This window comes from Gobio gobio (assembly GCF_949357685.1).
Source record: "Gobio gobio genome assembly, chromosome: 4".
Taxonomy (NCBI): domain Eukaryota; kingdom Metazoa; phylum Chordata; class Actinopteri; order Cypriniformes; family Gobionidae; genus Gobio; species Gobio gobio.
In genome coordinates this window covers 47,352,224-47,373,241 of record NC_137100.1, presented here as the reverse complement: position 1 = coordinate 47,373,241, position 21,018 = coordinate 47,352,224, and the positions used below count along the sequence as shown (strand labels likewise).

General features: G+C 37.0%; 1 protein-coding gene, 1 long non-coding RNA gene and 1 pseudogene across 4 annotated transcripts in view; 2 read left to right on the top strand and 1 right to left on the bottom strand.

Moving 5' to 3' along the window:
* The window catches only part of osbp2b (oxysterol binding protein 2b), a 145,074-nt gene extending 128,985 nt beyond the window's left edge, over positions 1–16,089 (bottom strand). The window contains exon 1 of one of the 2 annotated variants that reach the window (XM_079815728.1): positions 15,676–16,089. In XM_079815728.1, the coding sequence (XP_079671854.1) occupies positions 15,676–15,977 (302 nt within the window). In that variant the 5' untranslated portion in view covers positions 15,978–16,089. The remainder of the gene's footprint in view (positions 1–15,675) is intronic. The other variant, XM_079815729.1, reaches the window with a different exon arrangement.
* LOC307125682 (ankyrin repeat domain-containing protein 34B-like) overlaps positions 1–21,018 on the top strand; it is a 407,861-nt pseudogene that overhangs the window by 41,727 nt on the left and 345,116 nt on the right. The window lies entirely within an intron of this gene.
* On the top strand, positions 8,382–14,664 carry LOC307125686. Its single transcript, XR_013816408.1, has 3 exons — positions 8,382–9,050; positions 9,851–9,943; positions 11,501–14,664. It is a non-coding gene; the product is annotated as an uncharacterized lncRNA (long non-coding RNA).

Here is a 21,018-nt window from a genome sequence, read left to right as displayed (position 1 = left end):
GAAGAACATTTATAGTGCTGTTAGAGGAGAGTCAGCAGGGCTTTAACTCCCTTCTCATTCTCCACTAACTGAACCATAGGAAATGATATGAAGGCAAATGATGCACAGAAAAGAAAATTCTTAGCCCAAATAAATATACAAATAAATTGTGAACATACTGAAACAAAAAATGTAAGTGTAAAATTTGACTTTGTTTAGAAAATAAATAAAATTGTTTTGTTTTTTTATTAATACTTTTATTCAGCAAGAACACATTAAATTGACCAAAATTAAAGACATTTATAATGTTATAAAGATTTGACATAAAGAGTGAATCAGGGTTTCCACAAAGACAATTAATTAATTGTTTAAAAGTTTTAAACAATTAATAATAAGAGAAAAAAAGAAATTCAGCACCAAATTTTGACAATTTCTGAAGGATCATGTGACAATGAAGACTGGAGTATTGATGCTGAAAATTCTGTGTTAGTTAATTAATCACAGGAATAAATGACCTTTTATAAAATATATTAAAATAGAAAACAGTTATTTTACACTGTAATAATATTTCACAAAATTACTATTCACTTTAAAAAAAAAAAGGTTCTATATTGCACCAAAAATGGTTCTTGGTTCGTAATCATAGGGGAACCTTTTTTAGTGCTATATAGCACCAATTTTGGTGCTTCAGTGGTTCTTCAGCGGTTCTTCAGAGGTTCTTCAGCGGTTCTTCAGAGGTTCTTCACCGGTTCTTTGACTAAGGTGCTATAGAGCACCTCTGAAGAACCGCTGAAGAACCACTGAAGCACCAAAATTGGTGCTATATAGCACTAAAAAAGGTTCCCCTATGATTACGAGCCTTTTTTTTTTAGAGTGTTCTTATTGTATTTTTGATTAAATTGTGTGAGCATAAATTTTTTTTTTTAAACTTACCAAAGGAATCTGAAATATTAAATTAAATATTTTAAGAAATTAGATTGTGCTACATCAATAAAAAATTGGCTGAATTGCCCAATATTTTAATGTGGATTTCTTATAAAATGACCATGTGGGGCCGATTAAACTGGTATCAGCTGAAAATAAGAAATTGCTGATACAGAGGCCACCCAGAGAGTCTGAGTCTGCAGCTCTCTGCATTTAAGTGCTGTGGGATTGTCCATATTTCTCATGCAGCATGAAGCACATTTGCCTGAGTTGTACTATTTTGACCACTAATGGACTAATAAAAACGTAGGCATAAATAAATCTCTTGTATTTGAGCAATGGTGCATTATTATGTAGTGCACATGGGATACAGGTTCCTATCTAAATCATATCCTGTGCTATATCATTCCCCATCCTGTCCTGTAATTAAAAGCCCAGAAGTCTCCTCTACTAAAAAACACATTTATTTCCTTTCTTCAAGATATTTTCATAAAAATATATATATATATATTAATATTTTATTATTATTATTATTTTTTTTTTTGCAAATTTGAAACAAAATCAAGGTGAGTAAATGACAAATTTAGGTTTTGGGTGAACAACCCCTTTAACTAGACTTTAGACCTTAGAACTGTTACATTTCCAATCATTCCAAGGAATAATTAAGAAACCATTCATAATCTAATGACTGTTGTCATACACTGGCTCTAAACATATTCACACATATACTGTTGCTCTCTGGCTACATAACGATGTATTTGGCAGGTTGATTTGGCAGACATTACACTGTAAACCCAGATGTTGTCATTAATAAAGATATCAAGTTACAATAACTTGACAATACTTAATATACCAAGTTTTGGCATCCAAACTTAAACAGGTGTGTTTAACTTACTCATTTGGCAGCAGAAATCTGTTTAATTAATAGTTTAAGTGCTATGAGTGCACAACTTTAATTTATTTAAATTATGCACTATCTATCTGTTTAAAATGATTGGTCGTTCTTGAAATTCTGCCTTGACAACCGCGCTGATTGGTCGATTTAAGTTTTTCCGTGCTGCTGAATTTGCTGACACACAGAGTGGCAGAACCATCTTGAGATTGAGTGAAGAAAACTAAAGTTAAATTGGTAAGTAGATATTTATATTTTAAACTATCATATAAGTTTGTCTTATTGGCTTTACACGTTTTATTCGAATGTTATTATTATTTTCCCGTTTTACTCCGACAGCGACACAAGTAACGTACATTGGCTGTAAAGCAGGCGGGAAGAGATTCGTAGTGAAAGACTCGCAACGTTACGCTGGTAGGTAGGTTACTGGTAAAATATACGTGTACATTTTGCTTGGTAGCCTTTAAAATGTTTAATGTTATTTTTTGTAGAGTATTTCTAGTTATAAACGCACTTGAGTTTCTAACTTTCTATACGAACATTTGAATTTCCCGCTGTATGTTTTGTTTTCCTCCCCCAGCGGCACTAGCAGGCAAGACGGATCATGAGGCAGGAGAGGAGGGAGAGAGAGTCGATGATAAAGGCCAATGGATTACACTGGTAAGTTAATGTGTAACACGCCTGTACATTTTGGTTTATTGTCTGTAAAAAACATATTTTATACGGATGGACAAGGTATAAATGCGTTTAAGTTAATATCAAGTTTCTGTGATAACTTCGGAGCAGTCGGCCAACCGGCAAACTAAGCCAATGTTTCACAGACGTTGCTAATTTACAATAAACATACTATTGTGGCTCTAAATTCGAGTTAATTTACTCCCAGGCTCCCTGAAATTTCCCCTTGTGTACGTTGTTTTGTGAAATCTTTTGGTGAAAAATTGGGTTACTATGTGATTTACTGACGTTATCTTTTAAATAATTTGGCCAGTCATGTTGACTTAAAAACTGCTGACCATTTCCCGCCTAAAGAGGGGAACAATGCGAGGCTAAAATTAACGAAATTGTGACACATTTACAGAAATAAGCCTATATTTTTAATTATTAGTTCTGTTGATGTAACGTGTCCCTGGTGCATAACATTAGTTGTTTTTTTAATAGATTTTATTAAATGTATTCAATTGTCTCTATGGATTTTTCTACTTTTTAAAATAAAATAAAAAAGTTAACATTATCAGAGCTGTGTGTATGTCCCTGTGAGCGATTTGTAGACTTTTATATTTATATGATTTTCACTGTAGGGTAACATATTTGGGGCAGTACCCTGGAATGGAAAACCTTTGCACTATATCCTCACCTAAATAGTGTATATTAGTACCTTAGAATAGGAATACACATCCAGGAATGTACAGAAAGTGCTTAATGTATTTTTATAAACCTATAAATATGTTAAAAAGGTATAAAGGTGTTTCTTTGAGGGCACTTTCCCAGTGACAATCTGTTAGGGTTAGTTCACCCAAAAATAAAAATTGTCATTAATTATTATATGGGATTGTTTCACACCCATAAGACCTTTGTTTATCTTCGGAACACAAATTAAGATATTTTTCATAAAATCCAATGGCTCAGTGAGGCCTGCATCTCCAGCAAGACAATTAACACTTGCATTGCCCAGAAAGCTACTAAAGACATGTTTACTGTGACTATGGTGGTTCAACCTGAATATTATAAACAAAGAGAATACTTGTCGTTTATCAAAAATAATAAAATAACAACTTAATTCAACAATATTCGGAGCATGAATTATACTGCCAAATTCACGTGAACCATTGAAATTTAGAAACACTTGCCACGTTATGAAGCCTCGTTTACTAAAATCACTTGACTTTAATGCTCCGAACCACTGAATCGAAACACAATAAAACCCAAAACGCAGTGCCTGGGTACGGTTCGATTAGCTGGCCCCGGCCCACTTGGAAGAGGTGGGCCAGAGCACGGTTTGGTTGGGCTCGAGCAATATTACGATGGCAAACAACTTTATTACTGCTTTGATAATACACTTTTCAATTCATGTACAATTAATTAACACAGTTAATTCAAGTGTATTTGGGTTCTCACCTTATTGAAGAACAGGAATTGTAGTTTGCGAATAAAGCTGCAAAATACCTCCATTAACGTCAGCGGCCTTCATAATTTGTAATAATCCTGATACATGCAAGTGAAAATTGCTACGCGGCATAAATTCTAAATCTATTTGGCAATATTTTAGAGAGAGTGCAAGAACGTTAAAGGGTTAGTTCACCCAAAAAAAAAGATTCTGTCATTAATTAGTTACTACCCTCATGTCATTCGACACCCGTAAGACCTCCGTTCAGTTTAGGAACACAAATTAAGATATTTTAGTTGAAATCTGATGGCTCAGAAAGGCGTCCATTGGCACAATGCACTGTACACTCTCAAGACCCATAAAAGCTACTAAAGATGTTGTTACAAAATCTCACTACAGTGGTTCTACAATAACTTTATGAAGCGATGAGAGAACTTAAATAATGACTTGTATAGTGATGACCGATTTCAAAACACACTGCATCAAGAAGCGTTATGAATCAGTGAGTCGATTCAGCGGTTTGGATCGCCAAAGTCACGTGATTTCAGCAGTTTGACACGTGATCCAAATCATGAATCGACTCACTGATTCATAACGCTTCGAAGCTTCATGATACCGTTTTGAAATCGGTCATCACTATATAAGTCGTTATTTAGGTTTTTATTACGCACAAACTATTGTTGTCGCTTTATAAAGTTATTGTAGAACCACTGTAGTGAGATGGACTTTGTAACAACGTCTTTAGTACCTTTTATGGGTCTTGAGAGTGTACAGTGCATTGTGCCAATGGAGGCCTTTCTGAGCCATCGGATTTCAACTAAAATATCTTCATTTGTGTCTGAAGATGAAGGTCTGACGGGTGTCCAATGACATGAGGGGACGTCATTAATGACAGAATTTTCCTTTTTGGGTGAACTAACCCTTTAAGTGCAATGTGAGTCCGCGGGCCAATGGGGTGGGGGGACAATCACACTTGTTCTCGGTTCAAGGCAACTGTGCCTAGTGTAAGTACAACCTTTCTCATTCTCAGATCACATTAAATAAAGAAGTTTTTAGCTGAAACTGTTGTCTTGGGTGATATATAACAGGTTCATATAACGCAAGTCAATGGTAACCATCCCTTCGAGAGTCAAAAAAACAACAACATACAATCAAAACGCAATAAATAATCGTGGCTCCTGACAATACATTGGGATGTTTTGAAGCAAAACGATTGGTCTATGCAAGAAACAGAACCGAACTTACAATATTGTTACCTTTAATCCACAGCCTCTGGAAACTGTCTTGAAGGCATTCACAACAGTCTGAAGCACTGTCTTGAAGGGATAGTTCACCCAGATGTTTATCTGCTTACCCCCAGGGCATTCAAGATGTAGGTGATTTTGTTTCTTCAGTAGAACACAAATTAAGATTTTTAACTCAAACCGTTGCCGTCTGTCAGTCGTATAATGCATGTAAATGGTAACAATCTATGAGAGGAAAAAAAACTTGCACTGACAAATCCAAATTAAACCCTGCGTCTCGTGACGACACATTGATGACTTAAGACACGAAACGATTGGTTTGTGCAAGAAACTGAACAGTATTTGTATAATTGCTTGCCTCTAATAAACAACTTTGTCCAACTGCCTTACGCCAGGCATCCGGTGCATGATGTGTGTATGCACTCAGGCGTAGTTTAAAGGATTAGTCCTGATAATTAAAAAATTTCCTGATGATTCACTCACCTGCATGTAATGCCAAGAAGTTAATGTCTTTCTTTCTTCGTTCGAAAAGTAATTGAGGTTTTTGATGAGAATTCCAGGATTATTCTCTATATAGTGGACTTCATGCTCTCTCCAAATGGTTGAAGGTCAAAATTACAGTTTCAGTGCAGCTTCAAAGGGCTTTAAACGATACCAGGCAAGGACTAAGGGTCTTATCAATAAAATAAAATAAAATACAAATGTATATGCTTTATAAACACAAATGATCGCCTTGCATGTGCGTCCACTTTCCGTATTCAAAAAGCTTACGCTCTGTCCTACCATTCCCGATTCTACTTATGAAAAAAATGGAAGTGGCGCCGCGTTTGTTCCGTAAGTTTAATAGGGAAGGCCTATGCCGGATGCCGTGCGCAAGACAGTTGGACATAGTGGTGTATTAGAGGTAAAAAATTATATAAATACTGTTCGGTTTTTCGCACAAACCGATCGTTTTGTGTCTTAAGTCATTCATGGCTTCAATAGGTCAGTGCATGTTTTTGTGACACTTACAGATTGTGTTACCATTGACATGCATTATACGACTGACAGACTGCAACGGTTTGAGTTAAAAATCATCATTTGTGTTCTACTTAAAGCTACACTGTGTGATATTTTCCCCCATCTAGCGGTGAAAAGGTATATGACCATCCAGTAAATATTAGTTTCTGTTCCTTCCAATTCCGATTTCGTTTTAACTCCTACGGTGGCCGATTTAGTCCAAAATTAACATGGCTTCCAGTTCAATCCAGCAATTCCCCTCTTCACATTCGACACGGTGCCATCAAGTGTTAAAACGCGAAAGGCGAAGCTTGAATTTACGGGTATGTCCCTCTTTGGCTAATGTACTTTCAAGATGGAGGGGCAACATGGCGACCCCCATTCGAACCCCTTACCCGTATGTATTTTCAATGGCATATTATAAACTTACGAGAATACTTTATTACTTGAAAGAAGTAAATATACATTAATGAGCACATATATTTTTGAAAGAACTAAGTGTTTTTAGCTAAGAATAAACTAAAAAAGTTACACAGTGTAGCTTTAAGAAACAAATCACCTATATCTTGGATGCCCTGGTGGTAAGCAGATAAACATCAAATGTTCCTTTTTGGGTCAACTATCCCTTTAATGATTATCAAACGTTGGGAATCTATGAAAAGTCAATGTTCCCTATTTGAGATCATGCACATAAACTAGGGCTGTGCAATTAATCGCAATCGCAAAACAATCGCGATTTGAGCACATGCTATTTCTAAATATAAGGCTGCGATTTTATTTATTCATATTTTAATTCAGAATACTACAACGCTCGTGCGCATGTTTAAGATGTTACCCAATCAGAGCTCCCTCAGCGCACCTCAGTTCTCTCACTGCAGCGGACACAGCATGATAAATATGGTGGTGAGTGAATTAGGCTATTAATGAATGATATGCACCATGCGTTCGGAGCTTTTATACGCGCTAAGTTCCTGTACGAACTGAAAAGACAGATTATCAGCACAACATGGCTGAAGCCCGGTTTATTAGTGGCGCGCAAATCAACGTTGCGTCTCTGACAACGCGCGCGCCCTGAAGGCAGACCTCTTTTCACGTGAGGATTGCGCGCGGAGAGCAGTGCTGAAACGCAGTGTCAATGCTGTCCTGTGACTAAAGTAAAGTCACTAAAGTAGCTTAGAAACTCAACTCAACCGTTATAGGCATATATTTGAATACCTTTGAAGTACAACCCACAGCTTCATAATGAATAGACGTCATGAGTAATTCACACACACAATCTCTCTCTCTCTCTCTCTTTAATGCATTCAAATAAATGTAATGTAGGCCTACTGTGCTAATTTATCTGTAGCCTATCTGATGTTAAACAAGCAGAAATCTGGCCCATAGACAATAACTGCTGAAAGTCAACCGTTTCCTTCAAGTATTTTAAAATCACAAAGAAATTCACTTTTTGCATTTTTTTGGAAAAATTCCAACTTTAATAGTTGAAAATATTTAAAAAACCTTGAATTGAAAACCTTATGAGGGCAAAAAATGGAAAGCAAAGTAGTAAACGTATTCAAGTTCAATTGCAAGAGAGTATAGCCTAAAAAAAAGAAAACCCCTTCACACACACATGCACCCTCGTCTCTCTCTCGCGCCAGTCAGACCAATCGCAGCAATGCATCACATAAGCTTAAACTTTTATGTAGCCACGCAACAATAATTTCAGCATGCGTTCACTGTATACACCGGGACGTGATGTTGTGACGCGATTTTTCGAACGGATGCTTCACCTAAAATGCACCACAATGCAAGTGATGCAAGCCGCAGTGTTCTATTGAAAATTAATGTATGTATTTCTGCCCAAACTGCAATGAAGCCTCGCGTACACACACACACACACACACACACACACAAACGTTGCTAGGTTACCATAGCAAATAGGCTCACCCCAGAAATTATATATTATTTGTTAGTAGCCTAATGGTAGATGCTGCAGAGTAGTTCACCCAAAAATGAATATTTGCTCATCCTCAGAATTGTTTTTATTGTGTATATATTACAACATCAAAAAATATGTTTAGTCAATGGTAACCATCCCTTTGGGATTAAAAAAATACAGGCAAAACAAAATTAATTTTTGTGGCTCCTGATGATATATTGGTGTCTTATGAAATGAAATGATTGGTCTATGAAAGAAACTGAACAGTATTTACAACATTATTACCTTTAATCCACAGCCTCTGCAAACAGTACTGATCACGTTCAAAACAGTCTGGTGTGTGATCGTAATAATGTATATAAAACCTGTATATATATAAAAAAGTAAGATTACGTTTGTGTGCATGATATCAAATAGGGAACATTGACTTTTCACAGATTCCCAACGTTTGATATATCATTAACATAGTGCTTTAGACTGTTGTGAATGCGTTTGCAGAGGCTGTGGATTAAAGGTAACAATGTTGTAAATACTAATTGTTTTGCTGTATGTTTTTTTTTTATTCTTAAAGGGATGGTTACCATTGACTTGCATTTATATTGATTACTGAAGACCACAGTTTCATTTAAAAAAATACAAAAACTTTAGTGTCATACTAAATAAATAAAAAAAATCACCTACATCTTGGATGATGTGACCGTAAATCAACAGCAAAATTTTATTTTTGGGTGAACTATCCCTTTGACTATATAATGTGAATTTTCATTTTAGGTCAACACATTTTTGACTGGGATGAATCTAATATTATTTTGAAATGATTTTTCTTTCCAGATCTACATGGAGTTTAACAGGATTGCTGGTAAAAACCTGAAAAAGGAATTTTACGAGACCCTTGATCGACATAGTACATGCCTCTTGGACATTTTCAGAGCCAAAAAGGGAGTTGCTGGTCAGCTCTTGATGAACCTTCTGAAGCAAACAAAGGTTTGTTAAAAATCCAAATATCATAGATATATAAATGTATTACAATAAAGTACATTTATCAAAGGGTTAGTTCACCCAAAAATGAAAATTGTCATTTATTCCTCACCCTCATGCCGTTCCACACCCGTAAGACCTCTGTTCATCTTCGGAACACAAGAAATTAAGATATTTGTGTTGAAATCCGAAGGCTCAGTGAGGCCTGCATAGTCAGCAATGACATTTCCTCTCTCAAGATCCATTAATGTACTAAAACCATATTTAAACCAGTTCATGTGAGTACAGTGGTTCAATATTAATATTATAAAGTGACAAGAATATTTTTGGTGCGACAAAAAATAAAATAAATAATGACATATTAGTGATAACCGATTTCAAAACACTGCTTCATGAAGCTTCGGAGCGTTATGAATCAGTGTTTTGAAATCGACCATCACTATATATGTTGTTATTTATTTTATTTTTTGTCGTACTCAAAATATTCTCGTCACTTTATAATATTAATATTGAATCACTGTACTCACATGAACTGATTTAAATATATATCTTAATTTTTTTGTGTTCCGAAGAACAACGGAGGTCTTGCGGGTTTGGAACTGCATGAGGGTGACGAATAAATTACATTATTTTCATTTTTGTGGGAACTAACCCTTTAAACCTGTATAATCTGCTATACAGACTTCATAGTTGATCTGTTGTGCTCAACTATTTGAATGCTGTTAGGAATATGTATGTATGTATGTATGTATGATTAATAACAAGTGGTTGGATGTAATAAAATTGTTTTATAAATTCCACTCAAGTTGTCAGAGCCAACTGAGGTCCGAACTTTAGTGCTTCAAGGACTACCTCTCGTGTTTGGAGATGACTCCCCTGCTTTCTTTAAGACATGTTTGGTAAGTGTTCCAAGTAGAAAATAATGTTCAAAAGACATTCACACTGTCTCACACATACACCTTCACACTCTCTATCATTCACACTCACTGTATCAATTTTAATCTAAAGGGTTAGTTAACCCAAAAATGAGAATTATGTCATTAATTACTCACCCTCATGTCGTTCCACACCCATAAGACCTTTGTTCATCTTTGGAACACAAAAATATATTTTTAATGAAATCCAAGAGGTTTTCGTCCCTCCAAATCGATCCAACACTACTATCACTTCCTTGTCTATAAAGGCAAGAAAGACATAATTAAACAGATAGTTCACCCAAAAATCTGATACTGTATACATTTCTTTGTACTGCTGAATGCAAAGATATTTAGAAAAAAGTTTGTAACCAGGCCGCTTTGGGCCACCACTGACTTCCATAATAGGAAAAAAAATACTATAGAAGTTAGTGGTGGCCCAAAGCGGCCTGGTTACAAACTTTTTTCTAAATATCTTCCTTTGCAATACAAAGAAATGTATACAGTATTAGATTTTTGGGTGAACAAAGGTGGATATGGAACGACATACGGGTGAGTAATAAATGACAGAATTCTCATTTTGGGGTGAACTAACCCTTAAGTTGAAGTTGCACCATTTGAAATGTACAGTACTGTGCAAAAGTCTTAGGCACGTTAGTATTTTCACCCCCAAAATGGTTTTAAGCCAGTTATTTATAACTTTTATAATAGTGTGTCAGTAGGTTATATCAGTTTACATTTTCAAACATTAATTTTGCCATTAATTGTAGTAATCCATTCCAGTGAGATTTTTGTATGCAGAAGAAGTCTGACAAAAGAGTTATGATCCACACAGAGATCTGATCTCCCCATCATCGAGTCCGTCTGGGATTACATGAAGAAACAGAAAAAACTGAGACTAAATCCAGAAGAACTGTGGCAGTGTCTCCAAGACTCCAAGACCTTCCTGCAAAGCTCCCTGAAAAACTATGAGCAAGTGTCCCAAAACAAAAGCTGTTTTCAACGCAAAGGGTGGTCACACAAACACTGATTTGATTTAGTTAATAGAAGTTAATTGATCAAAAATTAACAGTCTACTTATGACATTATTTTTGAAAGTTTCCTGACTTTACAGCATTTTTACACAAGTGTCTAAGTACTGTAGCTTTGCAGGAAGGTTTCTTCAAGCGTCTTGGAGACACTGCCACAGTTCTTCTGGATTTAGTCTCAGTTTTTTCTGTTTCTTCATGTAATCCCAGACGGACTCGATGATGGTGAGATCAGATCTCCATGTGGATCATAGCTCTGTTGTCAGACTCCTTCTGCATACAAAAATCTCAATGGAATGGATTATTACAAATAATGGCTAAATTAATGTTTGAAAATGTAAACGGATATAACCTACTGACACACTATTATAAAAGTTATAAATAACTGGCTTAAAACCATTTTTGGGGGTGAAAATACTAACATGCCTAAGACTTTTGCACAGTACTGTACATAATCTTGCATGCATGAGAATTAATGTTTTATTAATTAATTAGTTTTATTCATCTACACTAGATGTCCGATGATCGCTGCGTGAATCTTGACATGCCAGTGGGGATTGTAATAGTTGAGGATGGGATGACTCTTCAGCCCCTCAACTCTCTGCATTTGTCTCCCTCCTCATTTGGGATCGTAATTGAGGGAAAAGTGGTGATGGACAATCTACACAACCTTCCTGAATCAATGTGCCTTCTGTTTGGACTAATTTATGCATTACACTTGAATTACCCAAAGTCGCTGAAGTACACATTTGAATTCATTCAACGCATTGTCCTTTCCATGGGGCAGAAAGACCTGCAGCCTAAAATACAATCCTTGGCTAATCAGCTGTTTGGTTAAAAAGGAGAAACAGGATCAGCACATGCATTTTCAAAACTCTTTTTTTTTATGCTGTTAAGATACACCATTGAGGTCTAACTGGCCTTTCTGTTTTGTGCTTTTCCTGTCCGGTAAGAAGCAAGTAAGACTTTAACCACCACAGGATCAACGCCTTTTTTTTGTCTCAAGATTCTGTAAAATGATCACAAACTTCCCTTACAAAACACTGTGGCAGTACCAGATTATTACCATGGTATTGACACATTTCAAGGAACTGGCACATAGTTTACAGTTTTGTTGTTCATGTGTCTTTTAAAAATATGACTTAATGTGAGCTTACTGTTTAAAATGAGCTTACTGTTTTGTTGTTCATGTGTCTTAAAAGTGTGATCTTACTTTTAAAAATAACTTATGTTTTTCTTTTTTTTTAATGTGAACTTCCTATTAAAAATTAAAGCTTACTATAAAAATTGTGAGCTTACGATTTTGTTAGTCTGTTTAAAATGTGAGCTTACTGTTAATAACTAGAAGACTACTGTTTAAAATGTGAGCTTTTACTGTTAAAAATGAGCTTGTGATTTTGTTTGTCTTTTTAAAATGAGCTTTTACTGTTAAAAATGAGTTTTTATTGTTAAAAATTAGCTTATGATTTTGTCTTTTTAAAATGTGAGCTTTTACTGTTAAAAATGAGCTTATGATTTTTTTTTTGTCTTTTGAAAATGAGCTTCCTGTTAAAAATTACTAGCTTATGGTTTTGTTTGTCTTAACAATGACTTAAAAGCTTACTGTTATGAGCAATGCTACCATTAATTATATGTAGTATAAACCTAATAAAGTGGTTTTTGTGAAAAACAATACTTGTTTTAGTGATTTAATGATCAATTCCCCATTACTCAAATGAACTGAGGGAATCCCTTTCCTCAAATCATTTGAGTTTAGTCTGTTTGCCTTTTAAGTTATCTGTACTTAAACATTTAAGTTATCTGTACTTAAACATTTAAGTTATCTGTACTTAAACATTTAAGTTATCTGTACTTAAACATTTAAGTTATCTTCACTTAAACATTTAAGTTATCTTCACTTAAACGTTTGAGTTACCTGTACTTAAACATTTGAGTTATCTTCACTTAAACATTTAAGTTATCTTCACTTAAACGTTTGAGTTACCTGTACTTAAACATTTAAGTTAATTCAATGAAGAGACCACATTAGGTCAACTCAATTAAACTGAGTTGTCAGTTTCCCCATTACTCAAATGAATTGAGGGAATCACTTTCCTCAATTCATTTGAGTAGTCTCAACTTATTAGGGTTTACAGTGTAGGGCAGCACGTTATCCAGACACTTCATTGTGTTGGCTACGTGCGCACGGTTGCCAGAGCTCTCCGATGACAGCGGATCTAGCTTTACACCACTGCAATCACCTTCCACCATAATAGACTATTAATAGAGGAGAGCACCAAGAGCCACGCTTCTTCTCTTTCACAGTCAGCAGTGTCGCCTTCCCTTCAGACTCTCCAGGACGGGTGGAAACCCTGTGGCCCACTGTGTGAAGAGTTAGTAGGCTCACAGGGGCTGCCCAGGAGAGATACGGATTGATGGGCATTGCTTCAGTGCTCTTACAAGAGCCTTTGCCCTTATTTCATTAGCCGCTTGACTAGAGACCTGCTCCATGACGCTATCACGATGACCCTCACGACCATCTGATAACAATACAGTTCTGACAACACAAAGGCTCTCAAACACTTCCTGGAGGAATTCATTGTGCCTTGCTGTATTGGTGGTTAAACTGGTAGGTATAATTTTGAAGACTGAATTAAAAAAGTCCTTTAAGCTGCCTTCAAGTGCACCTGGGAAACTCAGAAAACACTGAGTTCACACAGAAACTTATATATATATATATAAAGATCAGTGAGAGGAAATAAAGTCTGTAGCGCATGGTGTTAAAGGGAAAGTTCACCATAAAATGAAAATAAGTCACAAAACATGAAAAAATTCACTCACTTTGCCTCACATTTAGTTGTTTGATACCATGAACAAAGAAGTGATAGAAATGAATAATTGGCATCATTTGGAATTCGAATGTAGATATTTAAGTTTATTCTTCACAATATATTTCTTTACTTCCATGTTATGTTTCAGACGTGAATGCATGACATGTCAAAATAAAGAAAGCCCAACCCTGAGGTTTCCCAGTTGCACTTGAAGGTATATGTTCTATGATTATTTCTCAAATAATGCTACAACTGATATTTTAAAATGCATTGCAAATAAGCAATAAAAAAATGTCAACAACGTTATCATACATTCTGTTCCTTTACCTTAAATCAGCCTAAAAAAAAACTTCAGGCTGGTCAAGCTAACACGAACACGTTCTAGAATAAACAAACAGGTTCTTGTAAATGCAAGGACTGCAGTAGTTGTGATAAGACGCGGTACAGTTTTTTTTCCATACATCTTTGCAGGAGGTCTATTTCCTAATATTTTCAACACGCCACGGGGCAATAAAGACTGCTAGAAAGGTCAATAATCTCAATGCCACTGTTTCAGAAACTGCAGAATGACTAAGAGGACATTGAATGACAATCATAATCGTTATAGCTCAGGGAACAGATAACATTTTCCTGTATGCATTGCATATCGTCATCCAAGACACAAAATGAGCAATCACTTACACTTACTTATTTCAATGAGCAACATTTCGGCTCGACTAAATCATTAAATGCTTCTCTTATGGGACAGACCTAGCTGTGGTAATGAAGCAATTAAAAGACCGTAGTACTTAGGTTTTGTGACAGTTAACTCATGTGATCCTCCTGTCTTCCTGACACAAAGGGAGAGATGAAACAAGATACCACTGCTGGCTCAAGAGCCTCTTAAACAACAGGTGTTACTGGCCGAGTTCACAGGTGACACATGTGAGGGAGGTTTAAATTTTAAAGAGAAACTGTATCACTGCATAGCTTCACATCATCAGATATTCAGCCTCTGTCATTCGAGATGATGCTACAAAAAAACAACACAATGACCTAAATGAGGTTTCTCGCAACCATAGTTTTACTACAGGAATTATATGTATTAAATATTTACTACAGACAATATATATATTTATTATGTGATCCTCGAAAAACGACCTTTTAGATTCTTCCTTACACTAAGTAAGTAACTTTTGACTAAATTACAGTCTTGTTTTTCTGTTATTGTTAAAGGGAAACTGGTTACCATGGTAAATGTTTGGATGTTCTGGATTGTTGTGTGTACGCTGGCTAAAAGCTAACACTGGCTAACACATCTGTAGCTGACCAGAAGCTGAATACGGACCATAATAAATTACTGGTGGCCATGAGTTTACCATAAAAACAAGCCAGAAATATGACTAGACCGAAATTTATAAGACACGCCCACATACAGACGTAAAAGTCGGTTGTCAGATATTACAGTGCAACGACTCTCATAAGCGTCACAGAACATCGCTGTAAAGAATATCAGTTGACGTTAGCATGAGCGCTAGCTGACGCGCTAATAAAAACACAGCGTACTGCTATCATTTAATGAGGGAGACAAGCGATTATCCGCTCATAATGACATTTGAGGACCTGTTTTAAAAGAAACACATGGTGGCAAAAAGAGGCGAGGGTTTTGAGGGATGGACTAGCATATCCACACATGAAGTGCGTTGATTGTCCGCATGTGTGTTTGACAGCTCTCATGACCTGCCTTGACATGACAGCTCCCTACACTGGTCGGTCACAAAAAAGAATACTAACAAAACCCAGTATAGTCAAAATATGTGCCAATATTGCATTCTCGTAATAATGACTCTAACACAGGTGCATAATAAACAAGACCATGCGTTCATACGGTTATCATTACCTGTAATATGACAGCAGTCCATTGCTGAGCACGAACCATCTGCGCTGGTAACCTTTAATGTAGTTAGTCCATTTAAAGAGCCAGCCTTTGTAGGTGTCCGAGCCCGGGGCTGGTGTCCCACTCGCTGGCGTGGACGCGCCACTCTTTCCCTGCTCGCTCATCCTCCTCCTGCCCCGGTCCACTGCCGCAGATTGATGATGTCGCCGCCGCCGCTGCTGCTGTTTGCAGGATAAGCAAGGAACTGCGGTGAGAAAGGACACGATCCTGCCGGGGCCGCTGTAGGGAGCGGCCACTCTCCCCATAAACTCACCGCCGATGCGCTGAGATGGACGGGCTGCCGGAGGAGGCTCTGGGGCAGGGAGAGAGAAACAGCGCACTTCCCTTCTTTCTATTCCCGATGACAGAGAGATGAAGAGCAGCGAGTGTGAGAGTAGGAGCAACGACCACTGGCGGCGTGACAGGAGAGCGCGGCTCTGAAATCACCCGCGCACTAAATACCTCCATAGCTGCTCATCCCATCGGTCGCATTTTACTCTCCACCGTTCGTGTTAATTACGTACATACTAATACGTATTGAGTAATACAAAACAAACTGTGCTTAATAATAAAGTGTATTTCAAATTCTTTCTGTTATTTAGGCTACTTAATAACATTCTTCTTACTGTTATTCTTACAGTTAGACACATTTTCTATTATTAATAGGTTTCTAATTATTAATTTTATTTAAGGTTATGTAGGCTATACATTTAATCAATAGCCTATCACATGCTGCTGAACTTGTGTTTAAAACAAACATCTTTCCAGTAAGTTCTCGCCAGGGAAAATAGTTCTAATGGAACCATAAGCATTGAGCGGGGTTTCTCCGCTCAAGGCGTTCTGTAATCAATCAATCGCTTCAAATCCACTCCAGGATTTCTTTTAGCCGTTCCCTACACACTAGTGAGAAAACCCTCTATGTGAACGAAAATATTAGACAAATCATTTTTCATGTTGACTGAAAAAGGACTGAGTGTTCCAGCTTTCAATAGGCTACTCAGCTCACCTTTAATTCGCAAGAGAAAACACTGCAAGTTGACTTAATAACAAGCAAACATTCATTCCCTCCCTCCACACTTATCCAATCAGATTAAAGAAACGGAAATATAATATTCTACTGTAGTCATTTTAGCATACAGTATGTGGGTAACACAATAATGGTCCGTCATTAATAGGTAACTGCAGGAAGTAATGCAGGACTAATGAGTAGTACATTAACACTTCAGCTACTACTAGGCTAACCAATATAGAAAAAAAGCTTAACTAATCAGTAAGTAATATCAAATTTAGACTAAGATAGTTCCTTATAAGGTAATCAATAATTACTGAATGGGATTGGCATCACTAAGAACTAATAGGTAACAATGATAAATTGTTTAGTCCTTACTAACAATCATTAGTCCTGCTTTACTTCCTGGTTAGTTACCTATTAATGACGAACCATTATTCTAAAGTGTTACCAGTATGTGTATATTGGACCAGTGCAGAGTTAAAGTGTTATATTAAATATTTTTAATATGATAAAGAAAATGTTTCATGGAAATGGAGAATGCCTGCCATATTAATTATCTTACGCTGTAATTAAATATTTATTATTTGTGTCATTCACATATTTACCAGCATAGGTCTTAGGTGTAAAGTATGTTCAAACTAATTTGGTAATTGTTATTTTATATTATACAGATGCATTTTTTTAATTTATAGAAAATATTTGTTAGTGCACTGTAAGTTGCTGCTTTAAATTGTCAAGTAGGCCTATAATCAACCAAGGCTGTAACCACGTCTTGAACATTGGGGGGTGGGGGGAGACCAATTTATTTTATAAAGCCTATAAAACAGAACAGAAATAAATTCTAGGTCTAATTCTAGTTGGGAATAACAATTTTGAACTATTTGCAAATAATATTTGTATTAATTTACATTCAAATATGCACATTCGTACTTTTTTGTATGCCTAAAATGTCAGAAACGTTTCTTGTGTCTTCACACTTAGTTAGGAATGACATGAACGTACTCGGTTACTAACGTAACCTCGGTTCCCTTAGATACGGAACGAGTACTGCGTTGTTCGTCTTATTATAAGAAGACGCTATTGGGAAAACTCAGTTTTCTCAGATTCTAAAGCCTTTATACAATCACACAGTGTGAACTGCATGTTGATTGGTTCGTAAAGTTAAAGAAAACGGAACGCGCAAGCCAATGGTGAGCGAGCCCGCCACAGGGGACGGGGTCTAGGGCTATATAAGTGGCCGATTCACCATAGCAAATGGAATCGATTAATTCAGCGACACGGATATCATCTCTTTGCTGGACCTATGAGATTGAAGCTGCCTTCACCTGTAAGCAGCTGGATTCGCCGCTGATCTTCTCGCCGCTGCGCAGTTGGATCAGCTCACCGCTCTCTATCCTGCTCGCTGCTCTAAACTAGTCTACTATATCATAATTTTTTTCCCCTCAGTTTTTCTGTGCATCGATTTTCTGCTTATTGCTTTGAACTAGTTTAGAACCGAATGAGATAAGTAGGCCTGTCGCGATTGGTCGATACAATCGACTGCGTCGACGTCAATATTTTTAGTCGACTGGGTAAGTTGGGTAGCCTACGATGTGAAATTGTCGACGTCAATATTTTTAGTCGACTGGGTAAGTTGGGTAGCCTACGATGTGAAATTGTGTTAGTACCGGTACTTTAAAAATGACAGCACTCTAATAAGAGCAGTATCTCTTAATGTGCGGCGATGTGTGACAGCAGGAGTGAGGACGTGTGTGTGTGAGCTCTGCTTCCACCGTTCACTAAACAATGGAAGCAGAACAGGAAAAAGAAAGCAACAGAAAAGTGCGGCGTGGCCGGGACGTGCTCGCCCGCGCTGCCGGATTCTGACCTGAAGCGCGCACAGCCGATCACACGCCTTTCACTCAGACAGATCACGACGGCAGTTTCGCAGATTATTGGGTTTGAATGGTAAAAAATATGTAAAAAAATACACGTCCTGGCGAGTATTCGGGTTAACGCAGTCGGATGGGATATGTCTTTAGTGAACGTATACACAGTTGAATGAGGAATCGGTTGTTACAATGAATTTGGTCCGTGCAGCTCTTAAAGGGCCGGACCTAATATTCTGTGTGAGGCAGGGCAGGCCAGGAACATGCCGGCCAAGTGAGTTTTTAGGGTGTTTTAACCCCAAAACAATGATAAAACAATGAATAGTAAGTTCTGCCATATTATTCAATTCCTTTTACAGTTTTTTACTGTTTCAAGGGCTTGTTACATTAATACTTTTTTATAGTACACTACTGAAGGCCAACGTTGCAAGTTAAATTAAATGTTTTTAAGTAAAAATGTTGAAAATTATTGTGATAAATTAGTCAATAGATTAATCGATAAATTAGTCAATAGATGAATCGATGTAAAAATAGCCGTTAGCGGCAGCCCTAGAGGTAAGTATAGAAAGGTAGGTAGTATTGTGATATTTTATAGAATAGGGCCTGCAGACTGCAGTCATGTGATGTTTTGTGATCTCTCACCAGTTGATGTCGCCACAGAGCTTCAAATATCACACGAGCACTTAAGAGTAGGATATCAGACACACAAGATGTATGAAATATGCAACATAAATCTCAGACGTAGTTTGAAAGGGTTTATTAATTTTTCATTGATGAAACATTACAACTACTAAAAAGACAACATTTGTTTCCATATTAGAAAAAAAGCAGGTAGCCCTTTAAAATCTAAAACAAATTGACAAAAAATCAGACAGTCCTACCAAGAGAATCCATATTCAGCATGTCTGAATGTTCAGTCTAAAGCCTTTAACATTACTAGCACAGGACACATTCCACAAGAACATGACATCTGCTACATTTTTGTCTAGTCCTCGTCCACAACCATAGCACTTAACACTGTGTGGCATGCAAATGTATGAGCCCCTCTCTGCTGTTTTATAATACTAACCTGACTGTATCTCCCTCACTTACACTTAAACTACATGCTAAGCTTCACACTAACATCATACAAAAAGACAAAAACAATGCTCAAGTACTGTTACAAAGATCTGCTTGTACTCACTCGTATAGGTACATACAGTATAGTCAGTGCAATTTACCCCTGAATGATTTAGGTTTGCCAATTAAAGCATGCAGCTCCATTGAACAGAAAACAGATTCTTAATGATAAAGTCTGAAGGATGACCAAAGTTACTGACTTACTTATGTTTCCATCTGCTGACAGAAGTTCTCAGCTCTTTCGAGTCATGTAAGATGCGTACAAGTGCATAGATGGCTGTCAGAGTTGCATTTGTGAGGAATGAGGGATTTTTCTCCTGTGCACACTCTGTCTGGTATGAGAATATTATGTCTTAGGAAAATGAGAATACAAGCATTCGGGGACCATCAATTTCCTCAGTCTAACAAACCTCCACCCGTGTGCCAAAGCTCCACAGTTCCAACCTAAGAACAAAAAAAGTGTAGCAGTGCGACAGCTCTAGCTCTGAATCAACACTTCCACACAGCCAACCAATCAATCGTGTCGACTATCAGTACATGTCCAGAGAATATTCTCTATATTAGTACATTTAAAGCTCAGGCCAAAAGACTAACTCTCTACACTAGAAGAGAGTAGCATAGAAAAACAAATCTCATTGCAGATACAAACCACTTTAACTTTAATGTATTCTGCATCCAGAAACACTCCAGAGAGGATGTGGATTGTGCTGTCATCCACTACCATACAGACTGCAGTCCACTGCAGTAAAGGACGTAAGCCTCCCCTGCATCTTGGTTCAGCAGAAATCTTCAGGTTTAGGGAAGCCCCAGAGGATCTGTTAGCTTTCATCACTTCTCACAGCTTCTCGAGTGCCAGTGATTGTACATGCTTGCTGAAATCTGTACACAACACCTCACTATCCTGCCAGAGGAAGACTTTATTTTGTGCCTCATTTCTTCAATGATCTATATTTAGGAGGTAGGATGTTTGCTATTGTTACTAGATTTGGCAGGGCATATGTGCTATGAAGGATTTTCTTTTTTTTAATTATCATTATAAAAATGTTATCAATGGGCTTCTGAGGAAGTGTTTTTGACGTTCACATAAGGCTAAAAGAGTTAAGTTATTGACTACAGCCATCACAAATCCACTCTCAGGTAGAATGTGAACCCACAGAAGAAATGTACTGTTGTTAGCTCTGTTGTGATTGAAATAGCTCAGCTATTTAAGGAAGTTCAGGACAACAGTCAAAATATCTGCAGCATCTGTTCCCTTGTTCACATCAACCATGGGACAAAACAATGAACTGTGGTGTGAATGGAAGGACA